At 39.3% G+C, this 17,957-nt stretch overlaps 2 protein-coding genes and 1 long non-coding RNA gene across 7 annotated transcripts; all 3 read right to left on the bottom strand.

The window, feature by feature from the left end:
• Positions 1 to 1,516: 1,516 nt before the first annotated feature.
• Positions 1,517 to 6,688, bottom strand: clp1 (cleavage factor polyribonucleotide kinase subunit 1). 3 transcript variants are annotated; one of them, XM_040015219.1, is made up of 6 exons: positions 6,454 to 6,688; positions 5,288 to 5,610; positions 5,036 to 5,143; positions 4,824 to 4,943; positions 2,592 to 2,729; positions 1,517 to 2,474 (listed from the first exon to the last, which is right to left on the bottom strand). In XM_040015219.1, exons 2-6 carry the CDS (start codon positions 5,558 to 5,560, stop codon positions 1,788 to 1,790), a joined length of 1,326 nt encoding a protein of 441 aa, XP_039871153.1. In that variant the 5' UTR covers positions 5,561 to 5,610; positions 6,454 to 6,688; the 3' UTR covers positions 1,517 to 1,787. The 3 variants fall into 3 exon arrangements, with proteins under 3 accessions (XP_039871153.1, XP_039871151.1, XP_039871152.1); XM_040015217.1 differs by having other exon boundaries at positions 5,288 to 5,562; XM_040015218.1 differs by lacking the exon at positions 6,454 to 6,688 and having other exon boundaries at positions 5,288 to 6,447.
• A 928-nt stretch (positions 6,689 to 7,616) lies between these two features.
• Positions 7,617 to 10,061, bottom strand: selenoh (selenoprotein H). Of its 2 annotated transcripts, none has more exons than XM_040015223.1 (5): positions 9,997 to 10,061; positions 8,733 to 8,859; positions 8,294 to 8,436; positions 8,095 to 8,211; positions 7,617 to 7,872 (listed from the first exon to the last, which is right to left on the bottom strand). In XM_040015223.1, the coding sequence occupies exons 1-4, from the start codon at positions 10,010 to 10,012 to the stop codon at positions 8,108 to 8,110; spliced, it is 390 nt and encodes a 129-aa protein (XP_039871157.1). In that variant the 5' UTR covers positions 10,013 to 10,061; the 3' UTR covers positions 7,617 to 7,872; positions 8,095 to 8,107. The 2 variants fall into 2 exon arrangements, with proteins under 2 accessions (XP_039871157.1, XP_039871158.1); XM_040015224.1 differs by lacking the exon at positions 9,997 to 10,061 and adding an exon at positions 9,854 to 9,890.
• Positions 10,062 to 10,744: 683 nt separating this feature from the next.
• LOC120723642 lies at positions 10,745 to 13,230 on the bottom strand. 2 transcript variants are annotated; one of them, XR_005693799.1, is made up of 5 exons: positions 13,146 to 13,230; positions 12,702 to 12,810; positions 11,989 to 12,131; positions 11,262 to 11,419; positions 10,745 to 11,054 (listed from the first exon to the last, which is right to left on the bottom strand). It is a non-coding gene; the product is annotated as an uncharacterized LOC120723642 (long non-coding RNA). The 2 variants fall into 2 exon arrangements; XR_005693800.1 differs by lacking the exon at positions 13,146 to 13,230 and adding an exon at positions 12,988 to 13,127.
• Positions 13,231 to 17,957: the final 4,727 nt, after the last annotated feature.

Raw genomic sequence — 17,957 nt, 5'->3', positions numbered from 1 at the left:
TTGACATATGAGGTAAGCCAGGAGTATCTGTGGACTATAATGTTTGCAGATAACATTGTGATCTGTAGTGAAAGTATGAAGCAGATAGAAGAGAGCCTGGAGAGAGAAGAGGAAAGTTAACAGAGCAAGATAGAATACATGCATATGAATGAGAGGAATAAAGCTGTAACAGTGAAGCTGCAAGGAGCACAAACAAGAAAGAAAGGGCAGTTTTGCTTAAAAACAGCTTTAAAACCTAAATTCGCAGAAGTGTGGCAAATCCACCGAAAATTTTTAAAACAACCCACCTGGAACATACCTTGGGGGAAAAAATGCTATACACCAAAGAGAACAACTGCTGTTTAAAAAGAAAACAGCAGTCACACCAGATACTGATTTCTATATTTTTTTAATAAGGAGTTTTATTTGCCATAAGCTGTTTGTGAAAATATTTTGACGGTACACCTACTTGAAATGGTTTTACACGGTTTCTTTTCCACAAAATTCACAATCTACGTTCCAGATGGCCATCTCAACCCTCCACAACAGACCCACCTACGATTAATCCACACCCTGCTGGTTATGACAAATGATTAACACTGACATGCAGAAAGTAGGTGCAAAGAAACACTACATATGGCAGGCAGGGAATAGAAAAGAAAAATTAAGTAATTTAATAAAACAAAAAGGTTCAGAAAAAAAACAAAATATTAGGAAGAAAAGATTCAAAGACAACAAATCTATCCAATATTATTTTTTGAACCACGTGCTTACATTTAAATATCTACACTTATTTATTATATACTTAGTTTGAGATATTTGTACGTATTATGCATCACACAGTGTTGTTTTTGTGTATGCTTATAAGTCATGTTGTCATACATAGAAACGCTGTTACTCTAAAAAATTAAAAGAGCATCTGGTATGGTTTGGTAAGCTGGTAAGTGTTTACAGAACAAATATTAAATGACCTGCTAGTGTAGTGCTCCCAAACAATCACTAGCATGCTAGTACTGTGTGTGTTTTAATGAAGCCTACAAGTTATTATTATTTGCCTTTCTTTTGTCAAAACAGAAGACCTACTGAATAAAACATATTAAATTTCTTTAGGAAAGGTTATAAAACTGCAAAGTATTCCCAGGTTTGATTGGATTAGAATTAAGTTCATTAAGTGTGTTCCATCCTCAGTTCATTACATATTGGGTATGCAGATAATTAAATTATTGTTTGTTAGTAAGGGAAACATACTGATAGATAGTCAGATAGTGTAATTAAAAACAAACTCACACAACTTTTTACATTTAAAAAATTTATTACTCAAGAGAAAAAAAATCTCTACGAAACAGATTATGAAGAAAAATATTTTTTCTTTGCTTTGATAAAAAAATCCTTTTCTACAGACATCTGTGCAGTGTGGTCTAGAATTTACAGCTGCTTTCAATTTCTATTAGGGATGCACCAATTCCCAGCTCATGCTAAAATTGATAACACAACAAATTGACCAATGGCTAGTGTAGAGAGTAATGTTTTTTTCTTATTTAATCCCCTCTTCTGCGCAATGAGACCAAAAATCTTCAGTATAAAAAACCCCTGCTCCCATCATCTTATTGTTGAATAAGTAGAAATTAAATCATAAAATGTATGAAACAGGCTGAAAACTGGATTCACATGAACCACAAAAAATGATGCATTCCGAATTTCAACACTTAAAATGTTTTCTCTGTAAAGTACAAACAAGATAGCCTTAAAATAAAAAGGGTACCCAGCAGGACGTCTTCGATCCAAGTCCTCTCCTCTGAGGGCCTGCTTCATTTCATATCCATGAAGCGAATGTCCATGATGAGCAGAGTATGCCTGGGCAGGGGTCTAGGTGCTGGGGAGAGCACCTTCATCACCTGTGTCTGAGTATCTACATGAGTCACCACAATAAAGCCACACACAGGACTCTCCACTATGCCCTTTCTAGCACCTTCATCTCCGTCCTCAGCGCTGCTCACGCTTAGGACGTGGTATGTGAGGTCTCTTCCTGGAGTAACAGGCACCAGTTTTAGCTGTGTGTCATCCTGGGACATTCCCAGTGGCAGGCATGAGTCCGGGATGGATGGAGCGCCAATTTTATAGATGCGAACGTCTGAGAAACGCACTTCGTAAGAAAAGGGGTAGAAGGTGACTCCACGGAAGCCGTAGAAATACTCGCGGATCTTCTCATCCCGAGTATCCCGCCGACACTCCTTGGAGCGTTCCACGACTCCCCCGGACTTGGGTAGGAGCACAACCCGCACAAAGTGAGGGAGGTCTCTTTTGAGTTCATTGTAGAGCCTTTCATGGTCCAATACCAGAACCACATCCACCTGAAAGGTTGACGCACAGTGGACCAGAGCCTGGTATCCAGAGCCCTTCACCCAGCCACAGGTGTTGATGATGCAGCCTCCTACACTGGCTTTCCTGTTCACTTCACAGCGCTGGGAAAACACCTCAGCCAGGCACGATGTCAGCTGCATGTTGTGACAAAAAGATTTAAATGCTCAACAGGTAAAGACAACGTACGAAAAATTTAAAGTTTTGTCTCCAGACTATGTCAGGAAGGGTCTAGACTCATTCTTTTTTTTTACCTTGTTGTAAAGTTTGATGTTGGTCCCTGGACTAGTAGAGCCAAAGTGGTAGACCAAAGGAGCCTGGACTGAGAAACCCTCCTCCACGTCCGCTGGACGCTCGATGCAGAGCGCTGACACTGTGCCGGGTACAGACACCTGAAGGAGCAGAATTTTCTTTTACTACTCAAACTGATAACAACTGCATTTTTTAAAATTAAAATTGAGGTCTTTAGATTATCCACAAAAAACAGAAAACCCAAAGCAGATTAAAACAAACAAAACAAACAACCCCCCCAAAAAACAACAAAAAACAAGATACATGATACCATCTGTGGAAGTACTAATCATGCTGCATCATATGAAGAAAGCCACTTTGTCTGTGTCCCACATAAAACAAATGTCCTGTCCAGCATTGTTCAGATCTTTACAGTCAGCATAGAGTGCAATCAAATGACTAACACAGATACTTTATTAACAGACATACTGTAATTTACAAACTTTGACCAAACTGCTTCATATGCTATATTACCAACAAAGGCACGAACACCTATCCCCTTATTGTTCCAATAAGTATACTTATTAGGTGATCCATTCCTAAAAAAAATACTTGGTATATTGACACTTTTTTTTTGTAATTGTAAACAATTACATGTTTCAGATTAAACAAATTTTAATATTAGACAAAGGTAACCTGAGTAAATGAAAAAATTTTTTTTTACAATTTCATTTATTAAGGGAAAAAAGCTATTGAAACTTACCAGTGTGAAAAAGTAATCTGCTCCCTTATTGAATCATCAATTGAATCATTAACTATGATTAACCACATTTTCTGGAAACCTGAACTCAATTTTACTAGCCACACCCAGGTCTGATTACTACAAGACCTGTTGAATCAAGAAATATAGATCCTGTATGACAATGTGAAGTGGGCTAAAAGAAATACATTGTGCTACAATCTAAAGAAACAGTTGAGAAACAAACTCTCTGACTTCTATGAGTCTGGAAAGGGTCAAATTCATTTTTAAGGCTTTGGGACTGCAAAGTAAACCACAGTGAGAGCCATTAGCCACAAATGGAGAACACTTGGTATATTGGTGAACCTTGCCAGGAGTGGCTGGCCAACCAAAATTACTTCAAGAGTGCATCGATGACTCATCCAGGAGGTCACAAAAGAACCCAGAACAACATCTAAAGAACTGCAGGCCTCATTTGTCTCTGTTATGGTCAGTGTTTTTGACTTAACAATAAGAAAGTCTGGGCAAAAATGGCATCCATGGGAGAAATCAAATGAGAAAACCCCTGCTAAAATGAGAAAACTACTGCTAACCAAAAAGAACACAAAGGCTCATCTCACATTTGGCAAAAAACAACTTAATAATCCCCAAGACTTGTGGACTAATGAGAGAAAAGTGGAACTATTTTAATCAGCAAACATGGTGCTGGTAGTACGATAGTCTAGGGTGCTGTAATTTATGGAACCTCTATGCTCTCTATGAGAAAATCCTGAATGAGGGTGTCGATCAGTTCAAGCGGACTTAGCTTATGCAGTATAACAATGATCCAAAACATGCCACCAAGTCCACCTCTGAATGACTCGTAAGAAAACAAAATGAAGACTTTGGTGTGGCCTACTTAAAGCCTGGACTTAAATCAAATTGAGATGCTTGGAAACCCTCCAGTGTGGCTGAATTAAAACTACTGCAAAGAAAAGTGGTCCACAATTCCTCCAAAGTGACCCGAAAGTTATTCCCAGATATCGCAAATACCCGATTGTAGTTTTTTCCTGAAAATGATGGCATAACCAGTCACTAGATTTAGGGGGCAAATACTTTTTTCACACAGGACCAGGTACGTTTGGATAGTTTTTCCCTTTAATAAATGAAAGGAGGAATTCAGTGCTCTCAATCCTGTGTAGAATTCTTTGTTCTTTACTGCAATGACTTGAATTAACACCAGTGACTGTAAACAACTGAAAGACTAATGTTCTTTTTCTTTGTACAGATATTAAAACAGATGTCAAGATTTTTTTTCCAGAACTTGTGCATCTGATAAAACAGAAAAAGCCACATGGGCAGACAAACAGGGGGATCATCACAGCTATAAAGCTAAATAAACAAAGTAGATGCTGTACATGCTTTAGCATCACTTTGCACAAAATCAAGACAGCTGAGTCTGCAGGCTGTGATATGCAATATTTTAAATACCAGCCGACTGTTTGATATTTATAATGGTAATTCCACTTGATCTTACCCCGCTCTGTCCAACATCCAGTTCCACAAATGTTGGCCTCCTTCCAACCCTCACAGCATAGCTGAGAAGCAGCCGACACACCGTTGACTTCCCAACATCTGTCGGTCCCACCACCATCACCTGAGGGTCGATTTATAATTTAGCATTAATCCAAGAAGCACTCATGGGATCTGATAAGTTACTATATGAAGTAGTTCCCCATTCAAACATACCCTTGGTCCCCTCTCATTGTCACGCTCTGCTTGTTTTCTCATCTGTTCAAGGGCTGCATGTGTGTTTAGGTAGAGCAGCATGGGCGTATCCTTGGACACATAAGCAACCTGCGGTGATGAAAGCAAGATGATGGTATTTGTGGCTTTGTCTTTTTTCCCCAAAGTGAAACACACAATGATGCGACTAAATGTAACACAACAGACACATTTGAACTTTCCTAAATCTGCAAGTATTCTCATCCACGTGCTTACCTCTGGCTTCCCATAAAGATTCACACTACAGCCTTGCCAAGTGAAAACTGCAATCTTAGAGCCTGGTCCAAATGTATACTTTTTGTTTCGGTTTAGCTCGGAGCCAAACACCTCAGCCATTCCTGTGAGCAGCTCCAGCTCAACTTGTTCAGCTGCTTCCCCTGACTCCACCTCAAAGCGAAGTTCAGTCTCCTTTTCCAGGTCATACCTGGTGCTGGCCTTTCCAGCTGCTGGAGCATCTTCACTCGTCTTTTCCACCCCCTCTGTTGCCATGACTGTCAACGAGAAACTTTAGGTTGCAATAATTTGGCAGAAGTAGCATGCTGAAAAGAAAAAAAAGTTACATGCATACATAGCGTAGTAATACAACAAAACATTCCACATAGCTTCTCTAATAAAGCAATGCTTAAAGGAAAGTGTGTTAACACGGATCTTTATTAAGTATTTGCATTTTAAAGTCACAAGCTAACCACTGTAGTTTTACAACTTTTTAATAACACTAATTTTAACTCTAGCATTACCCCTCACATTTTTTTTAATTTGGTGTTTTAACATTGTAACATTGTATGCATAAAAGATAAACTTAATCACACAGAGTAAAAGATGGAATTGTTTAAATACTGTGATGTGATCGGTGTTTTCCATCTGCAGGATTAGTCAATCTGAGATCATGAGTCATTTTTTGAACATTTTCTGCTCGGCCATTTTCGACTTCCCTAAAAATGTTATGCTCCAAAGTTGGTCCATATATTTTCAACATATTTATTCTTTGAAAAATGTTTTCTATATACGATGCTAAAAGCAATCATAAAATACAACACAACTCCAGCCCTTCCAGCAGAAGGCCCACGATATTCTGAAATGGAAACACACTTCAGTGATTTTGTCCTAAAACCACGGCGGCGTAATTAATCTTGGCTACCTGTAAAGTGAAACGTTTAAGTCAAATTACAAAAACACACCCGATTACGGACAATGATAGGTTCAAGTAAAGTTAAGAGGGAAACCACTTAAATCAACAAACCAGCTAGCGGAGCCACGGCTAATTCGACCTTTCTAAGATTAGCAAAGGTCGAATCACTGCTTACAAACCCGCCCAGACGATTCTCGAAACGTCAAGCAAAAGTCTAAAACGTATTAATTTGTAATATATAAAAGTTACGCACCAATTTCAAGACTTATTGTAGAAGGAAATCGGTCCCGTGCTCATGAGGAACCGTTGAGTCGACTTGCCTGGTCGCGGGACAATGACGTCACACCCCGGCGATTATTCAAACAAAATGTTCGTCTGCCAAAAACGGAAGACTTTGAATCCTTTTTGTGTGTCTGCTATCCTTGTTTATATTTAAGGCAAAAACAAAACAAAGCAACATTTCGCAAACACTTGGCAGACGATCGCGTTTTCGGTGTCATTGTGTGACGTCCTCACAACGCGACTTGTTTATATTAGCTTGGCATGTGACACGAAATTCATTGTAGCTTCTACCTTGTGACAGGAATGTTTTGGGGGGGATCAAAATGGCTTGATATCATTCACACAGGAGACATTTGACAGATTATAGATTACAGACAGATTAACAAATCTTCCTCTTTCGGCTGCTTCCTTTTGGGGTCGCCACAACGGATCGCGTCTCCAACTCACTCTATCCCCAGCATCCTCCGTTGTCACGCAAACCCTCTGCGTGTCTTCCTTCACTACCTTCTCTGTGGTCTTCCTCTTTCCTCCTGTTTGGAAACTCCACATTGAACATACTTTATCCAATGTACCCATTGCACATGTTCTAACCATCTCCTTTCCTCTCTAACTTTGTCTCCAAACTGCTTAACCTCAGCTGTTCTTCTGATATACTCATTTCTTAAGGCCAACAAGTGATTTAAAACTTTTTAAATACCAGCAACCGTTTTTAGCAAATATTTGCGATCACGTTTGGAAGATGACTTTTTTGCACAAGACTAAGATCAGAGCCCTCAAGTTACTAATTAAGGCCATTGCTTAGGTGAATGTAATTGCACAACCTTCTAAAATATGATACAAGGTGCTTTGCCAGCTGTTTAAAACTATTAATCCTATCAATTAGTAACATGTACTTTATTTGCCAAGAGTTGCAATATGTTGTTAATAAAAATATAAATGCTAATAGTGGTTTTATAGTATTGAGTCAATCAAAAACATTGCTACACTTTCTGAATGCATGTGAGCATTAATGTGTTTCAACACACAAATTGTATCTCTAGTTTTCTTCTCCACACTTGGTTCCTGAATAAAAATAAGAAAACCTTTCCATAATAACAGCTGAGTGTTTGGATAGTTGTAACAAAATACACACAATTACCCCAAAAAAGATTTTATTTATCAAAAACCCCCAAAAACAAAACAGACATAAAACCACAACTGAACGTTTGTGAAACACAACAGTAAACAGCAGTAATGTGTCAGAGAAATGCTTTGGCACCACTAGGTGTCACCATGCACCCAGAAGATGGCAGCAGTTAGAGCATGGCTCATCAGAGGAGGGACTGAGAACATCTCCTTGGTCACTTCTCATCATTTTTGCTTCCACTGGCTGCATCTCCTGAATGTTGGGCTGCAAATAACATGGGAAAAGTTTTGTTAAAAAGACACTTATACACAACTGTTGTTCACTGAACAGCTGCATTGCAATTCATACTGAAGGCATTTTGACTTGATTCTATTTACAAAGCTACATGAGTTACCAGTTTACTGTAAATAAGAAGTAAAGCTGAATTTTCTTATTTTCTATCTGTTTTTTATGCATTCATTATTCAGTCAAACCGCTTTGCCAAACCTTCACTTGGTGTCTAAGCCTTCAGAGCCTCTTGCAGAGCAGAAACTACCACATCAGGCTGTGGAAACTTCAGCTTACGAGGTGGGCCCTTCTTTATTCCAGTCCACAGAGATGTTTCTTTAGGAATCGGGAAGAAAATGTCATTTGTATAATTTTTTTTACAATGAAAGATCCACATTGCTGAGTAAATACTGTTTACCTTTGCCTCCGTCCAGCAGAGTGATCTCGAAGCTGTTCCTGCGAGGTTTCCCAGGGTTGAGGACCACAGTCAGTTCAGGGTGGGCAGCCAGGAGGGCGGATTTCACCTCCTCAGCATTACGCCCGTACACTCGTCAGCTTTTACTGCCAGAAGTGACACATCAAGATTACATCTTTTTGCAGACTTTAAGAGTTGAGTTACACAGTGAACTGTGATGTTATCCATTTTGGTTCTGGTTCAATAATAATATAAACAGATTTCATGAGAACTATTGTTTTTTTCCACCTAATCAATGCATTCACTTCTGATACTTAAACACTTTGATTTTGATTTTTAATTAAGTATTTTAAAATGGTGGCTATATTTACTCACTTTAAATAAACACAATTAGCATTTCCTTCACCACTGATTATAACGTGATTACATTTTTTTTCTTTACCAGTGTTCAATGACCACCCTGAGGCCTTCCTGGCTGCTTTCATCCTCTCCTCTGCCCTTCTTTTCCTCCACTGAGGGTTTCTCCTCCTCTGCTTGAACTTCTGCTTTGCGCTTCTTCCCACCACGACCTACAAACACACATGCGTAGTTTTGTGTTTGGCTGTTTCTTGAATTTGTGCCTCCATATCTCATTTATCCTCTGTCCTTTTGTCCATGACCCAGAATTCAATCAGGCCGCACAATACTGAATGGAAAATTTCTAAAAACATCAATAAGACAGAGGAGACAGTGGCCTGCACAAGAAGCTACAATTGAGGACTCAAGGGTGTATCTTTAGTGGCTGCTTGTCAAAAAGTGAAATTCAAATTCACAATCAAAAGGCCAGTGATGCACAATGTGCAAGTGAAGTATGTAGGCAAAAGAAGTCAGTTTCCCAAAAGAAAAAATACATGCAGTTCATCGATTTACTTGATCCTTTGCAAGTAGCTGGCACATGTTGCTTCCCTTGCCATGGTTAAATAAAACCATAGGCCCCTTCCTGGTGAATGCTGGTCCTATGCCCACCCACCTACTTATTTAGCCTGAGGTGTCTTTGGCCTCAGTAGAGTCTTACAAAAGCCCCAAAATAAAGCAATCATCCATCCACCATCTTCTTCTGTTTATTCAGTTCAGGATTGCAGTTGGGCTGTAAGACTCCCAGCTTAAATAGGGTGACATGTGGTTTACACTGTGGGCAGATCGCCAGTTTGTCACAGAACTCGAGTACAAAATAATTTCGGATGCAGCTGTGCTACATGTCATATTTAATGTATAACCTTATAAAATGAAGTAAAGAGGTCTGTTTTATAAATGTCTAATGCACCAACTCCTCCTGTCATGCCCTTGGTGGGAGGAGAGTGAGTAGAGGAGGACTCGGGCACGTGCAAGCTGAGAAGTTTCATAACCCAACAGAGTAGTAATAATAATGACCCATTTAATGAGTCGTTGCATAATAAACATGGTCAGAAAGGTCAGCGCGCCGACTCCTGCTACATTTAACGAGTTTAGAAAGTGAATAATGTAAATATCTTCGCAGTTACTACTTTGCTCCGGTGCATGTAGCCATTCAGCTAAATGACCTACAAAGACAGGCTGAAACAGTCATGGGGATGATAACCGCTGGATCAAAATGGTACAACCGTCTTCCTCCTCAGACAAACTCCGTTACAGCTTTTGTTGTAGAAAAAAAATACGGTATTGTTTACATTCCTATAACACACACCCACCTGCTTTGGACGCCATTGCTGTTACAAAACTTTGGCGCGCGCATGTCGACTGTACCAATATATTTGGGAAGGGGGTTTCAGTTTGGCTGGGCGAAACCATTAGTAGGAAGTTTTCTGAGCATGAATGAAAATGAGATCTATCGTTATTATTTCTAATGTGTTAATATAATTACTGTAATTTAACTAAAGCTGCATTTAAAGAAAAATGCAAACCGTTTGTTAAACACATACAGCATTAGCATAAGTGTGCTTTCATTATCTTTGTATGTACCGTACCTATACATGAACAGGAATACATGGTGTTTGTAAGGTGACAACACACTTAAGCATATAAAGTTAAAGCAGTGAACGTGTGTTACCTGATTTAAAGGGTTATGTGTGTTCCTGCCTGAGTAAATTAAACATATTTTTTGTGTTTATCTTGGTCCTGCTGATTTACATTTAGGAAAAGGTCAAAAGTGCAACACAGTAATGGTTACCATTGTTGCTTTGCAGAAAGAATGTCCAGTGTTTGAATTGAGCAGTCTCCAGCCTCCCAAAGTCCAAAAACATTCATTGGGTTAAGTTAATTAGACTAACTGGCGATTCTAAATTGGCTGTAGGTGTAAATGTGAATATGAATGGTTGATTGTATCTCCATTTTAGCCCTGCAATAGATTGGCGATCTGTGAAGGGTGTACCCTGCCTCTACCAAGGACAACTGGGATGGGCTTCAGACCCCCTGTGACCATAATAAAGAAAGTGGATGGACAGAAAAAAAACATGATTTATTGTTGTATCAAGTCATCCAGTTGAACACAGCAAAATTAACTTGCACAAAACAATTAAGTGTTTGGCTAGAGTAAGTAAAAAATCTAAAAAGTAACAAAGAAAATCTCTAATTTACCAAAACACATATAAAAACATCATTAGCATCATTATGCTCCACCAGATGACCTCATGTGTCCAGAAGATGACAACAGTTGGCACTTGACTCATCAGAGGAGGGACTGAGAACATCTCCTTGGTCACTCCTCATCATTTTGCGCTTCCACTGGTCACATCTCCTGAACGCTGGGCTAAAACATAAACATTGGACAGGAATAGTCAGTTCTTTCCAATAAACACAGGCAAAGCATCATCAACAGCTCAGCGTAGCCTGAGATTTTCCACAAATAATATGGATGGATGTTTGCCTCAAAATAAAATAATTATAAAAGAAGAAATATCTACAACTTGTTTCAACTGACAGCCAGATTAAATTAGGGGGAACGTACATCTCTTACTTAATCTGTAGCTGATGTTTTCTGTGCAACAGCTTTGACAAACTTTGGCATCCGCTCAACTTTCAGAGCCTCCTGTAGAGCAGCAACTACTACATCAGGCTGAGGAAACTTCAGCCTAGCAGGCGGACCCTTCTTTATTCCAGTCCAAAGGCATGTTTCTTTTGGAATCAGAGAAAAGAGGAACAATGTCATTTAGAAGATTGCGAGTAGGAAATATTTTTGATGTGAACATGGCAATCCAAATCAAGTCCTGTGATAATACAGAGTGAGTGAAAAACCAAATCACATGCTTAACAATCCCTGTACAGACGATATAGCTACTATATGGTAAATGGCCTGTATTTGTATAGCGCTTTACTAGTCCCTAAGGACCCCAAAGCGCTTTACACATCCAGTCATCCACCCATTCACACACACATTCACACACTGGTGATGGCAAGCTACATTGTAGCCACAGCCACCCTGGGGCGCACTGACAGAGGCGAGGCTGCTGGACACTGGCGCCACCGGGCCCTCTGACCACCACCAGTAGGCAACGGGTGAAGTGTCTTGCCCAAGGACACAACGACCATTACTGTCCAAGCCGGGGCTCGAACTGGCAACCTTCCAATTACAAGGCGAACTCCCAACTATTGAGCCACAATCGCCACTATAAACATTAATATTTCCCCTGTGCAACACTAAAAGGGGTGGGTTAATCTTGGATTTTCCTTTTCATCTTCCTAACCTTTGTCTCCATCCATAAGAGTGATCTCGAAGCTCTTCTTGCGGGGTTTCTCAGGGTTGAGGATCACAGGCAGTGCAGGACAGGCAGCCAGGAGGGCAGATTTCACCTCCTCAGCATTATGCCTATACACTCGTCAGCTTTTACTGCAGGAAGCAACAGGTAAACTATAAGGTAGCCATCTGTGCAGGCGCATAAGGTGCTTTTATTAGAAAAGTACATTTAAGAAAGTACTAAGCCCAAGGACAACTTTGAATGCAAAAGAGAAAATACTTTCTTTCTTTATAGTAAAGAATTATACTTGATTTTACTTTATTTATGAATTAGTTGTAAAATAATTGCATAACATAGAATACTGTTGTAGAATCTAAACAGACAATTTACTGTTTAAGTACCACTTTGTAGATGAAATACTCAGTTGCATTTGTCATTGTTAAAAGTAATCTTTTTCAATCAAGCACCCACACACCCTGACAAGGATAAGCAGAAGAGAATGGATGGATGTTTTTTATACTGTAAAATGGATTTATATTAATGTCTTAAGATTATATGACCTATTCAGCTGCAGCTGATTTTTTTAAAAACTGAAATTTCAGAAGGAAAAACTAAAAATGAATAAACCATATAATAAGTAGTGAGTGGACTCAGTGGACAACAGCAGTGGTTGATCTGGGTATTTACCACACCGCTTATAATCATGTGATTAGTGTATTCACCAGTGTTCAATGACCACTCTTTTGCCTTCCTCCTCTCCTCGCTCCTTCTTCTTCCCTGCTGGTGTTTGCTGCTCCTCTGCCTCCGCTTTGCGCTTCCTCCCTCGACGACCTGAACAGCGCACGTGCTGTTACGTGATGGTTTCATAACACAAAGGGGCTTGCATTGTGTTGCAGAATGTAATGCTGGATAAGGCAGGGGAGTGAACTTAACCTGCTACATTATTAAATGCTCAGACATTTCATGTGAATACGTAAAATAAGCGCATAATGTAAACATTTGACCAACTTTCTCCTGCTGATTTTAACTCCGCAGATAAATTCCAATCCAAACCGGACAGCTGCTGTAGCTATAGACTGTATAACACAGCGTGCAGTGTGTGTGTAAGATCTGGAAACAAACTTATCTCAGTGGTGCAGTGTAGCATTTAGGATTCACACACCTACCTGCTTTCGGCGCCATCGCTGTTACAAAAGCTTTTAGCTAGAGGTGGGTGGATCGACCCAAATTTTGATCGTATCGATACCAGTGCTGGTACTGGCATCGGCTCGATACTAGTGCAACAGGATCGATACTTTGTTTTACCCTCTAAGTTCAGTGTGTAGCCCACTAAATTGTGTTAAATATTATTATTATTATCCAAACCTCAAACGTGCACTAAAATGTCTGAGCCCTTTTGTGTTGCCTGTCATTGTGTTATTTTGTTTATCTCTACTCACTCTGTAATAGCTTCTCATATTGTAAATCAGCAGGTCCTCACTTTGCCACCATAACAGAAAATATCTGAACTTCCTACTGCTTACATTTTTTTTAAACAAATGCTTAAAAAAGGTTCCTCTGTAGCATTTATACTTGGGAAGGAGTGCAAGTGTTAGGCTAGGTTTAAAGGTAAGAACTGTTCAGTGATACTTTATAAACTGCAAATTTAAAGCTTGCGTGTGATATTATCACTTCAATCACAGACTGGATATTTCTGCAAAACAAACAAAGATATACTAACTTTGTGTTATTCAAGTGTCACGTATAAAATCCTGGGTAGTTTGTATGGGATAAAGAGGTCAGCTTGTCGTACTGTGGTGGATTTATTGTAAAGAACTGCACTGAACTGCTGCACAGTATCTGTGGTGCCCATGGTCAGTGTTGGTTTACATCAGCTGTAATAGGCTAATTAACAATTAAGATGATGATGATGATCATTCACTCTATAAATAGTATAATGTCAGTGTAGAAAATGGAAGTCAGCTGAGATAGCTGTGAAACATCTTCTGCAATCTGGTTGAATTCAGTTGTGTGATGTTTTTTGGACTTTGTTCAAATAGTACATCTTCTACAGTTGGCTGGTCATTAGAGCATTGTTTATGTACAATGATCCATACAATGTAGCGGCTCAGCAGGCCTAGTTGCTCAGTGGATAAGACAAAGAGGCTTAAGACATGTAACAGATTTGCTGTTTTTTTAATTAAATAAAAGCTTTGAAATTGTTTCATGCAATGAACACATTTAAATAACTAATCTATGGCTACAGATCTCTGGCTCAGCCTACTGAGCTGTCTGAGCCGTAGATAAAGTGTTGGGACCCAAGTTGATTAACTTTTTGGACTTGTATTTGCGTCATCCCGTTCTGCTAAAACCTGTAAAGTTTTTTATTAAATCCGCTTTTCTGGCTCTTCCAGAGAAAGCTCTTCCTGTTATCCTCTGTAAACAGGGAGACAGATGAATGCGGGTCCCAGGGGCTCGTGTCCCATATTCTCTAATAATTTTGTACGATTCCCAAATGTGGACTCGTTCGGGATGGCTGAGAGACGGCATCCAAAACAAACAAGAAGAAAAGTGAGAGAAAAACCCTGCAGAGCACCAGACGGATGTGTTTGCCTACTCCAAAGTCAGGAGCAAATATGGTGTAACCGGAATAGCAGTGTCTCTCACAGTGGCTCTGGAAGTCATATTTTTGGGCACATATAAAGCAATTGTCAAAAGAACGTCACAAGTTGCGTCTGTGCCAAAAAAAATGGGCTATACAGGCTCCCAGTGGGAGGCAGAGTGATTGACTCACGACAACTGCTCATCTAATCACTGTGCTTTTGTTCTCCTACTTACAACAAACTCAAGGCTCACACTTCTTGGGTTTTACTCTTGTTGTCTTTGTCATACGATGACATCTTTCACTCTTTCTGAATCAGAAAGGCAGAGGGAAAAAAAGAAGCATGCATCAAATCTCGAGTGCTTCTTTGGCTCCCAGCAGGCTCTCTATGCAGCCTGTCGCAGTATATTTTTAGCTGTCTGCGTAAATGTTCAGAAGAGTGGACAGATCTTCAGACAGATGTGCCCTGTCGTCACCCCGCTCTCCTCTTTTTGCTTCTAAGTGACGCAAGGCCGGACGCACAGGGCAGCAAGCCTCATCGCATAAATTCTCATGCATGTTCATGGATATTTCTGTGCATGCACACACAAGCAGAGGAGCAGTGCCAGAAGGTTGACGTTTCATTCATGAATCCAATTCTTATTTATGGCTGCATCTTATTGTTCTGACTTCTAACCTCTTCAGCTGTCAAAGCTCTATTATTGCACTTAACTAATCTGTGTCTGTCTCTTTATACTGCAAAACGCAGACAGTACAACTTTGATGAACCTAAGATATTCAACAAATCGATACAGTCAGTCAGAAACGAAAATGACTTATCAGTTCTATCTTTGCACACAGGGCTTTACTGTGACAAAAATTCTCTGTAGTTTCTTTGTTTCAAGTTTAATGAAAACTAAGAGCAGGGGTGCCAAATATAAGGCCTGGTCCCAAAATGTGCCTGCGGTGACTGTTATTAAATTTATTTATGAAACCGCCTTTTTTTTATGTGGATATACTACATATGTAGCATGCATTACATTGTTTAGTAAAAAATTATTTTGATGTTTAGCAACATACATAAAAATACATAAAGTGAAAACAAGTTTGTTTTCCAAAAATAAATAATACTTAATAATAGTTGGGCAGCCTACTGATTAGCTACCGTAACACTCGAGTGCGTTTAACTATACTGGTAATGTGTAATTATGACCTCAGCTAAGAAACTCAGACAAGAGTAGCATGAGAGATGTTTACTTTGATTACACAAACATTATGTAGGAGTCGATAATGGATAATAGATATTTATTTGTAAATAACTGGGCACGAATAACCTGAGCTTGTTCTATAATAATATAGTGTAGTATATTTCTAACTAACTAGGTAATACTCCCTTTAAAGATATAACACGTTTTGGGGTCAACCTGAAACAACGACAAATGTGAAATGTAAAACTGAGATCAGAGGTCAAATATAAAATGACATTTGGACGTTTGGAGTACCCATATACCAGTATCAATACCTGAATCCAATACAGTCAAAGGCAGCAGAATTTCAAGTAAAGTTTTAAATATAAAAGACATTTTATGAATGTTTGACTTTATTTAAGATAATAATAACATGATATTTAGAATATATGTTGTCAATAAAAAGGCAGTAAGAAATTCGTTCAAAACTTTTGGAGCTGTCGTGTTTTAAGGACAGAACTATTACGTCCTTGGCTGAGGTAATCGTGCTCAAGTTCTGAAGGGTTAGGGTCAGGGTCTAACAAAAAATGATCAATGCTTTACATTTTACATCCACAAGAAGCTAGTATAGGTTATCAACAAAAAGGTCTTGGGTTCAAATTTCTGTGTTGGAGTTCGTGCATTCTCTCTGTTGGTGTTAATGGGACTGGCAGCCTGTTTGCGGTGCACTCCTCCTCTTGCACCCATGATCCAGAATTTGATAAGGGAAAGAATTTATAGTAAAGTATGGATTTTATACCTTATGTAGTATTTTTGTTTTGTTTGTTTCTTTTTTAAAGTAAAATCATGTGCTGTGCAGCAGCTTTTCGACCCAGTATGGAGGAGAGGGAAAAATGTGAACTCAAAAACCGCTTTGATGCAGGAGCTTTTTCAAAATCTCAAACATACAAATTGAAGGAAGCACTGGAGTCAGGAATACAAAACAATAGAAATCTGGGGTAAATCACGGAGGGGAAAGACACATTAAGGCTATTTTCAAACAATTTTAAAACAGTGAGAGAGATTATTCACAAGTGGAAAACATCCAGCAGTGGACGTCCCAGCAAACTCACCCCAAAGCCAAAGAAACTGTAAAACCCCCAATAGTTACATGTGAGACACCACAGGCATCAGTTATAGGCAGAATTTAGAAAAAAGACTGAACAAGCATAGTTTGTTTGCTTTAGCCCCAATAAACATATTCTAGAAACATAGTTTTATGTTAATAATATATTATTTGTACAGTAACATAGATAGGGAGCACATAACTTCAGGAAACATGGAGCAAGGAAACACACAGCAGTGATCGAGGATGCGACAAAGGACCAGAGGAAGATGTAAACAGTTTACACACATGGTAATGAGGTGAGGGTTAAATAAGCGGGAGACACAGCAGGAATAAATCAGGGATAATGAGAGGGCAGTTAAACTTGACAAAGTGATATAAGATGAAACACAGAGATGGGATTTGACCAGATACGGGAAAATAAGGCAAGCAAGGAATACAATATGAACTAAAACCAAGAACAGAATTAGAGGGAAGAACCAAATGCAAAGAAACACAATCAGGAAACATTATTTTAAAAAAGCCCAAAGCTCGGAACTGGGTACTTGACTCAGGAACCCGAATACATGGACAACTGTTCAAAGAACTGCAAAAGTTAAAAGAAGACATATTTAATTCAAAATTCATCGAAAGCTTTCTTTTTTGATATTTAGTAATTGTTTGGGAGGTTTCCCAGTTGACTCCCTCCTGCTTGGCAGCTCTTCGTCTAGTGAAACTCCCACAGGCAGTAGGAACATTGATGTTCAGTGTGTGAACTCATAGGCAGCCTCTCTCTCTTTCGTTGTTTCCACTTAAAATGATTTATTCATTCAGTCTTGTTTTTCTGTTCAGGAGGAAGGCTTTGCCGTCCAGCAGGCTCAGGTTTTCACGTGCTGGTTAATAGAAGCTGGCACTGCTGTGTAACAGCACTGCAGATGATGTTTGTCAATTATGGATGTGATAGGTTCGCTTTCCTGTTGACTGCAGCCCTGCACTCTCAACCATTCGACTGAATTCTTTTGCAGGGTAAATATCCAGCACGCAGTGGGAGGAAATTAATCGGCTCCATCCTTCTGAAATTCTTCCCCCATACATTTCATTTCCTTCCGGCCTCCTTTGACGTCAGGGTGTGAGTCTCGGTTCATCC

Source organism: Simochromis diagramma, unplaced genomic scaffold, assembly GCF_900408965.1.
Source record: "Simochromis diagramma unplaced genomic scaffold, fSimDia1.1 OVJJ01000685.1, whole genome shotgun sequence".
Classification (NCBI taxonomy): Eukaryota; Metazoa; Chordata; class Actinopteri; order Cichliformes; family Cichlidae; genus Simochromis; species Simochromis diagramma.
Note: the sequence above shows the minus strand (reverse complement) of the source record. Positions and strands in the feature narration are given on the sequence as shown.